The 9790-nt window shown below is 35.7% G+C and overlaps 1 protein-coding gene and 1 pseudogene across 1 annotated transcript in view; both read right to left on the bottom strand.

Moving 5' to 3' along the window:
* Positions 1 to 9790, bottom strand: part of FKTN (fukutin) — a 44455-nt gene that overhangs the window by 22007 nt on the left and 12658 nt on the right. Inside the window, exons 5-6 of the mRNA XM_012638554.1 lie at positions 8052 to 8255; positions 3893 to 4170 (exon numbers count right to left, since the gene is read on the bottom strand). Of these exons, the coding sequence (XP_012494008.1) occupies positions 3893 to 4170; positions 8052 to 8255 (482 nt within the window). The remainder of the gene's footprint in view (positions 1 to 3892; positions 4171 to 8051; positions 8256 to 9790) is intronic.
* On the bottom strand, positions 4 to 3325 carry LOC105805579 (annotated as a pseudogene).

Below are 9790 nucleotides of genomic sequence, written 5' to 3'. Positions count from 1 at the left end.
TAATTATTTCTTTTTTGAATATGGCCTAGAAGAATCACTTTTTCCCCAACTTAATTGAGATAGAGACTTATCTCTATCCAAGCTTCGGGTATAAGCAGATAAAAAGTAATTCTTGTTTTCTTGCCACTGATTTGATAAAAAGCCATATGGTATCCCCCAAAATGTCTGATGAGAACATTAAAATGACTAAACTGATGGGACATATTTAATTGACTGTGATAAACCTTAAAGTTGCTATATGAATCTTGTTCTTTTCAATTGCTGTTCTCTCCCCCAAAGCATACTGTATCAATAGGAGCTCTCTTCAGAATCAATTTGATAAGTCTAATCTTCTAATAAACTGTTTTGCATGTCAAGAGACAAATGTAACTCAATTTGAATATTTGTTTTTTGATCTGTTCCACGTGATCCTTTGGTCTCTTTCGCCAATATTTCTGAATGAAAATTGCTATTTTATTTGTGAGATTTCATCCCCTGAATCCAGGGACATATCTTTGTTGTTTTCATCATTTTCTAAAAGAGCTACATTTAAAAAACAAAGTCCTTCTTTACTGAAATACAAAATTTGTTTAAGTTTTAAAATTATACACTACTTACACAATATAATGTGTCAGGGCCTGCATGTCCACAATCCCTTTGAGCTTGGTCTTCTGCCACAAGTTCACTTAGTCACAACATTCACACTAGGTGTGACTGTCCAGATAATCTGATGTTAAAAGTTTCTGTGAAATGTGTTAGCATTTAATGCTGAGAAATACCAACTCCAAAGGGGTTAATGTCAAAACAGTATCTGAGGCAGGGCATGGTGGCTCACACCCATAATCCTTGCACTCTGGGAGGCCAAGGTGGGAGGATCGATTGAGCCCAGGAGTTCCAGACCAGCCTGAGCAAGAATGAGACCCCAAGCAAGAGCGAGACCCCATCTCTACAAAAAATAGAAAAATTAGCCAGGTGTGGTGGTGTGTACCTATAGTCCCAGCTACTTGGGAGGCTGAGAGGCAGGAGGGTCGCTTGAGCCCAGGAGTTTGAGGTTGCTGTGAGCTTTGATGATGCCACTGCACTCTAGCCCAGGACACAGAGTGAGACTGCCTCAAAACAGAACAAAACAAAACAAAAACAAAAAAATAGCATCTGACTGTGACTCGAAGAGTCTCATGAGCACCAAGCAGCAGGTTTTCTTCTGTGACTGAGTTGTGATAACACACAAGATTTTTCAAGTTTTGCATAAAGTCTTCAGTAATTGCAACCACTATTCCATTACCTGTACAACTGGAAAACATCTTGATGTTCTTCTCTGTTAAAAAGACTGTGTGTTGATGCTGTATGTTCTGAGCCTGAAGCCTGATAAGGCAATGCAATTCTGGAGTATCTTGAGTTTGTGAATCAATTGTGGTATGACAAAATTTCAACCAGATGTTTCTTCTGATAGACATTTGGAAGCATCAGCAAACTTAGAGCTTTGGCATTCAATCTGCCTAGTTCCTTTAGTTTTTTTCTAAAATTTACAGTGAACTTTCCATTGCCATTTTCCTTCTGAAATGCTAAGTTCTTCAAGGAATGCCAAAAAAATTTTAAGGTTCTCAACTGTGACATCTTCGGGGTTTAGAATCGATTCATCAGATATAATAAAACTGCCAGATACAAATAATTCATTGAATGATTTTTGACATCATCTAGGCTATCAACATCAGCAAAACAAACACAGGGGAGCTTCTTTAAATTTGGTCATCATGCCAGGTATCACAATTGTGAATGAAACCTGCCATATCTTCATTTGAATAATAATCAATAGTTTATATAATTTTAATCTTCTTTCCAAAAACTGCTCTGGATGATATTGCCTAATTTGATAAGATATTCCTTTATTTCTTTACAGAATATACTCTCTTCTTCTTTACAAATATAAAATTTCACAGTGTTTTTTCAGGACATCTTTCATGATTTTAACCAAACTATTATATACTTCAGGTTCTAACTGGCTTATAAAATTTGAAAGAGTTGGTTGGGCAAAAATGTTTACATCACTGGACGATTTACTGTTTATTTTTCTACTGGTTCCAGGCAATTTAACCAGAAAGAGTATGATCAGAAGTAACCATAACTCGGTGGCATGATGTGGCTGGTTCATTTCCACTTTGGTTAAACTCAAAGTTCAAGAGGAATGCTGCTAATAAGAGATGGTATCTTTCAAAGCATCACTACAAAGTGGCTCCAAGAGGTGTTTATTGTCAAAGTCACTTGAGGAAACTGGTATGACATGCCTTTCCAGAAGATTCAATGCTATCTTAGTACCAGAATTGTTAGGACTGACAGGCGGCAAATTCCCAGCCTTAGCTGATGCTTTAACAATAATAGTATTTAGCTTCTCATGCAAGCCTTCTATAAACTCCTGCACATCAGCTTTGGAAGTCTTTGGATACATGAACTCAGAAAGCTGTTTCATCTTCTGTGTTGAAAAGATAGGTATGGAAATTCTACTGACATACGAAACATTGTTTTGCTTCAAAATCTCTTCTATCTTCCTAGAAAAGAGATTGTGCTCTCCTAACACTGTCCTGTCCGTGGTTTCACTTATTGCAGGTGGCTCTGCTGCTAGCACGCACTACTCCTCTACTGTCACCACCTGACCTGTCAACACATCATCCTCAGTGGTGCTCTTTAGTGTGTCTATAAATGGAGAGGATGGAAACTGGTAATCAGAATGTCTGTCTACTTATTATTACCCAAGGATGGTTAGGAAAGGCCAGTTGTTCTTCTGGTGATTTCACAGCTGTAATTAGAATTAGTTTCCAACATATTTCAGTCTCTTCAACATTATTTGACTTAGACTGTTGTCTTTGGAATCCATGTTCAATGGGAAGAGTAGGACACAAACTGCAATCTTCGAGATAATTCACACTAATTAAATTTGTATCTCCTTTCAAATGTAGCTTATGGTCAGTGTCTACATCACTGGTAGAAACAGCAACAGGATACTTTAAAGATGCTGCATCAACTTCGAGCAATGGGCCCAGAGTACCCTTAAAACGTGCATTTTCATTTTTTGCACAAGTAGGCTGCTCATGTTTTTTCTCATCTGGGGTAGAGATTCAGTTCATATTCACGTTTTTGCCTTGGCTCTTCACAGGTATTATCAGTGCTCAATCCTAAATCTCTGTTGCCTCTGTCTGTTAGGGATGCACCAGAATGGCGTACACTTGCTAGTGTTCTGACAGCCAATTTATAGCCTATGGATGTCAGCAATGCCAGAGCTCCAGGTATCCTGCTGTTGTCACCTCAAGTCAGCATCATGCCCAAGTGAGCCAACAGGTTGTTGCACATCATTTTAAACAATATACAGGAAAGTGCATATAACTTAAAGACACAAAATAATGAATTATAAACACCCAAATCTCTACCACAGAAATAGAATTTTGTCAGTTTCCCTGCAGTTCTGTGCCTTACCCGATCACTCCTCCTCCACTCCTTCTAGACATAAACTCTGCCCTGTCTTTTCTAATACCTCTTCCTTATTCTTCTTAATATTTTTACTACGTAAGAATACCTCCATGAACATAATTTAGCTTGTGTTTGGATTTTTTAAGTGTAATCATATTTGTATTCTTTTGTGCCTTGTGTCACTCAACATTGTAGGATTCATCCATGCTGTTGCATAGACCTCTAGTTCATTTATTTCCCACTGTATAATACTTGTATGAATACATATGCATAAATTTACTTATCCTTTTATTGCCAAAGGCCATTTGAGTTGCTTCTAATTTGGGGGTATTAAGAACAATGTTACTATGAACATTTATGTGAATTATATATTAGATTTCAATACTAAATGTTAAAAAAGGGCAAGAATTCATGACTGAACAACACTTATTTCCCCTTTTAACTCTGAACTTACCTGTCAAAAGCTCCAGGATAACGACCAAACTGTAACTTTCTAAAAGGAACAAATTTCCTGTCAATGTGTCTTTTGAGTCGTAGATGGCCATGCCAGAGGTAGTTGCCACTCCTCTCATGAAAGACCACCAAGTGGATGGCATGAGTGGCCAATTTGCAGATATAGTGCAGGGGAATTTCAGTTCCAGAAAGTGAGTCTATCCCATCTAGCCGGGGATCTTTGCTCTCAATTTTTAGGCACTGAAATCCCATATTCTCAGCTATCCGAAACCAGCCTTCCTAGAACCAAAGATAAACATCAAGCTTGAAAATTTAAAACCAAATACCAGTAGCAAAACCAAAGTGATTCTTACATGGAATTGAGCCATACTTTTGTACTAATTTGTTCTTTGTCAGAAGATTTTTAAATGAGGGTGATAAGCAGAAGGTAGAGGTGGGAGAATAAAGTAAAGTAACAAAAAGAGAAAATATGTAGCATGGAAGATGCTGCCAAATACTCTCTTTATAAAAATTAATACAAATTTCTTCCTTAGAATGAGAGTGCATATTAGTGTTCTTTGGTTAGTTTCTACAAAGTAAATGTTATAAAAGGATAGCACTTAAAATCAAATTTGTAATTCTTCTTCTTCTTTTTTTTTTTTTAATAAAGACAAGGTCTCACTTTGTGGCTCAGGCTGGAGTGCAGTGGCACCATCATAGCTCCTGGGCTCAAGTGATCCTCCCACCTTGGCCTCCCGAGTAGCTGAGATTACAGGTGTGAGCCACTGTGCCCAGCTTCTAATTCTTAATTTAATTTCTAATAACCTTTATCTTCCAAAGTACTTCAAAAAAGTAGTTCTTTCATCTCATAGTTTATATCCCAACACTCAAATACTACCATACTAGAACCCCATCATAATGCAAATGATTAGAACAGACTGAAACATAATGTAAAACAAAGTGCATTTTCTAACATCCTTAGTTACAGTATAAATCTCACATAGTAAGATTAGCCTATATAGTAGATTTTAGTCCTAATCTCAACAACGAGTGTTATAGATGGTTAAATAGTATTGATTATTAAGAATACCTTACAACTGAATAGGAATTTACAACCTCCAAAGAACTTTTATATACATTACTGAATCTGCACATGACATCTATCCTATAAGGAAGCACAGGTATATAGATAAGGAAACAGACCCACAGAAATCAAGTTTCCTGTCTAAAGAAATAAAACTAAAAAGGTGCAAATCCACTGCAAGCACTAGCCTGTGCTAATAAGGACCAAATCCAAGGTCCTTTCCATTACATAACACCATCTCTCTAGTTTATATAAGGTATACAAAGCTTATTCACATTCTTTATCTCGTTTGATACCCACAAAAATTATGTAAGGTTAGCAAGGAAGATATTATCATGCCTAGCTTATAGTTAAGGAAAATAAAGGTCTAAGAAGCAATACTAGGTATTAAGGTTATTAAATGATAGGGCTGTGTTTTCAAGTTTTTCTCAATAGCCACAGCACTCATAAACATTTTTCAAGAGTACTTTCTTCATACCATTTTGCCTTTCAATATAGTCATTTGACTTAGTTGTATCCTCATTATGCTCTCATAAGACACACATACCTCTATCATACTATTTATTTATATTATCTTTAATTGTTTAAATGATTAAATTCCATTAATAGACTGCAAGTTTCTTAACCATAGGAATCAATAGAGTGTGTAGTACCCAGTAGGTACACAACAGATATTTGTTGTTGTTCATATTGTTAAATGAAAGAAAGTGATACTTCTAGTAGAGAATGCTAACTAGTACCAATAACGAGTTTCTTCTCCTTTCTGGATGTAGAGCTTAACTGTGTTCTGGCTAATGGAATGTGACAGAAGTATCCTATACTTCTAGGCCTGGCCTTACAATATCCCAAAAGATCTTCCACGTCCTCTTTCTTCCATCTGCACGTATGAAAGCAAAGAACTCTAACATAGGAAAGCCACACAAATGAAACAGCTGGATCCCTGAGCTTATAGGAAAATTGCCTAGAAATATCCCTGACCAGAAATATTCAAACCGATTTTTTATAAAGACAAATACTCCTTTCTTGTGCTAAGTCAATGAAATTTTAGGGTTGTTTTTATTAATAGTAGCAACTAATGTAACTTACCCTGGCTAATACAATTTCATTTTGGTTCTCCTTATATTAGAATTATCAACTGTAGAATTCTTTTCCTTTTTCTTTCTTGGTACACCTAAGAGGTGGAAAGTTCTGATGTGTGGCCAATTCAGAGAAAGACGCTCTTATACAGAATAAAAGAAAGGCATTATAAACTGGTAACTTCAGGAAAAATTTAAAAGGCCAGCCAGACCTTGAGAGGAATCTGACCTTGGGTTGTAGGAGGAAAGAAAGACTGACAGACAAAATAGGCAAAACTATGACATGATTTGCCTTCTTATAACTATGAGAGAGAAAAAAGTCAAGAACAAAGTAGTTGTTCTAATCAAGTGGAGTAAATTCCCAGGTCAAGGCTATGCTGCATAAATCTACTCCCAGTTGCCTTGGCAGTGGTTTGTTCACTTTATGCTAATGACATTAATAAAGAAAAGTCACATGCAAATAAAGCTTATAGCTATTAGATACAATGATCTAGTTATTGCCAACTTGGGGCAAGTTTTAGTGAGGACTATCCAAGGGCTCTGTAGAACATCATAATTTGCTTAAAGCAAAATAAGCAAATTTTTGCTTCCACTGACTCTGGTCATATCAGTTTTGCCAATTGTGGCATATTCTCTTTCTTTTAAAGTAGCAGTTCTTAAGGCAAGTGGGACTGCACCCAACAGGCATTTTAGAAATTTGTGGGGATAATTTTGGTTTATCATAATGATAAACTGATATTTAGAGGTCTAGGCCAGGAACACTAGACATCCTACAATCCAAAATATGAAAATTTGGCTGGGCATAGTAGCTCACACCTGTAATCCCAGCACTTTAGGAGACCAACGTGGGAGGACTGCTTGAGCCCAGAACTTTGAGACTTGCCTGGGCAACATAGTGAGACTCTGTCTCTACAAAAATAAAAAAAATTAGCTGGGTGTGGTGGTGTGTGCTTATAGTTCTAGCTACTCAGGAGGCTAAGGAAGGAGAATCACTTGAGCCCAGGAGTGCAAGGCTGCAGTGAGCTATGATGGTGCTGCTGTACTCCAGCCTGAGTCATAGAACGAGACCCTGTTTCCAAAAAAAAGACAAAATACGAAAATCTACTCTGTGTATCACATAATTTCAAATGTCCTATCAGACAATCACGCAGTAAAAAACTTAAAATTATCCAAGCCGTTATTTGCCAGGAATACAATAGCCATTATCGACTGAGAGAAAATTTTACTTTTTTGTTGTTGGAAACTTGTTCACTATTTTGGAAAAACACAATACTAACAACAATACCATTGACAGTATGAGTTTATATATGTAGCTGCCACATTCTGTGATCCTGCTTATAAATACAAGCATCTGAATAACTTCATTATAATAGTCTTCCAGTATAGTCACGCCTGAGCATTTTACACACTGAAATATATATTATTTCCTTTTATTACTACATTATATTATAGTTAAGACATCATACTGATTTGGGAAGTTATGTGTGTAGGAAGGTTATAACTTCTATTAACTTCAATTTGGGAAAACATTATAAAATACTCTTCGTAAAAATCGTTTAATAAGCCTTGTAGGCTTTTTCTATGAGAAAACCAAACAGTCCAATAGAAATGACCTACAAATACTGATACTTAGGAGTCTCCCCAGTGAAAAAGTTATCATCCTTCCTCTCATCTTCCTGCCTTGAACATGGATGTGATACCTAGAGCTATGACAGCTATCTTGTGATAATGAGGGAAATGAAGAAAGAATTTCAGAGCTACACATCCTGACATGAGTAGGCAGCTGAACTAATACTATAATAGCAGCCACCAACCTTTTAACTTCTTGTTACACACACACAAAAAATCCCCTATTTGCTTTAGTAATTACTGTGTTCTGTTACTTATACAGAAAGCATTCCTGATACAATTTATAAAGAGTTTTAAGAACAATTTTTAACGTTTTACATCTTAAACTAGTTTAATCCTATACTATTTTGTAAAAGACACATATTCCATTATCTGAAAGCAAAACATCTTACCTCATTCTTCCACAGGTGATACTGCAGTGCAAACACAGTGAAGTCTCTTGGAACACAGAAAAACTTGCATTCTGAAGTGGAGCCACGAGAAGTATTTTTGACTTGTTCAAAGTTTTTATTAATCAATTCCAGAATCAAAGGATCAATAAGGAACACTGGTACATTTTGGCTGGATGTTAGCACAATAAATTTTTTAAGTGCACGCTGTTTGAGAGGAAAAGAATCCTCTTAATTCCACTAAACCAATACATCAGCCTGTTTAATTTATTAAATTTTTATTAATTAATTTTATAATAATGCATAGTATTTACCCAATACTTATCATGTGCTTAAAAAAAAAACAAATAACACATATGGTTCCTGCTCTCAAGAAGTACACAATCTTCTAAGAAAGATGAACAAGTATTTATAAGGTGAAATATGCTATAATAAAAATATATATAACATATCATAAAAGTACAGACCAGTAAGCTACTAATTTACTATATATCGAAAAGATAAGAAATCTTCATAGTGGAAGTAGTAACTGACATAGAGATTTTGAGTTTACAAATTATTCTCTTAGTATTAGCTCAATCTCTTTCTTTCTTTCTTTTTTTTTTTAATTATTTTTTATTTTTTGTAGAGACAAAGTCTTCCTATGTTGCCAGGCTGGTCCTGAACTCCTGGGCTCAAGTGATCCTCCCACCTCGGCCTCCCAAAGTGCTGGGATTACAGGCATGAGCCACTGCGCCTGGCCTAGCTAAATCGTTTCAAGCAAAAGTGAGAGAGGAAATATCAGATCTGTTAGCTTTTAAAAATCAGTCATGTCAATCTTTCAAATATAAAAATCTACTGTGTGTGCCATTTCTCTTCATATTTGTAATATTACTTGATAACCTTTCTAAGCAAAAGACTCAGACCAAATACACCACTGCCTGCTTGATCATTCCCACATTCACAGATATAGTTTGCTTTTTTAAAACTGCAATATTTTTAAATATAATTCTGCTGGGCAGTAAGTAGGGTCCTCTACTGAAAAAATAAATTTCCAAATTAAAATGAAAACTGACTAAATCACATATAAGAGTAACTAATACCTAAGAACAGCAAAGACAAATAGAATAACTGATATACACTACAGCTTAAAAGCTTATTTCGATGAAAGCAATATTGAATTTAAAGGGATGTTTGCACATCAAAAGGTGCTTCATGGAATTAAGAACAAATTCTTATTCATAAAATCTGAAGGGAATTATTAAAATATATACAAGATAATAAATAGACAAAAATATCAAGAATTTTAAGGATGAAGAAAGAGATAAAGCTAGGAAGCAGTCTCTTATCACTTGTTTTTGGTGTAGAGTATTATGCTAATGCCAAGAATACATTAATCTCTGCCCTAGGGGGGTTTATTATCTCTTAGGGGGAGAGATAGCTAAAAGTTAGAATAACCTTGTGCCAAAAAATTCAACAACTTAGACAAAATAAACAAATTTCTTAAATACAACTTAACAAAACTACAAGATGAGACAGAAAATCTGAATTGCCCTATACCCATTAAAGAAATGGAATTTGTTATTAAAAAAAAAATCTGCCCTCAAAACAAGAAGAAAATAAGCCATACTCATATGGTTCACTGGCAAATTCTATCAGTTTTAAGAAAGACTGCCAATTCTATAAAAACTCTTTCAGAAAACTGAGCAGGATCGGCCAGGAGCGGTGGCTCACACCTGTAATCCTAGCACTCTGGGAGGCCA

Source organism: Propithecus coquereli, unplaced genomic scaffold (assembly GCF_000956105.1).
Source record: "Propithecus coquereli isolate 6110/MARCELLA unplaced genomic scaffold, Pcoq_1.0 Scaffold130, whole genome shotgun sequence".
Classification (NCBI taxonomy): domain Eukaryota; kingdom Metazoa; phylum Chordata; class Mammalia; order Primates; family Indriidae; genus Propithecus; species Propithecus coquereli.
Note: the sequence above shows the minus strand (reverse complement) of the source record. Positions and strands in the feature narration are given on the sequence as shown.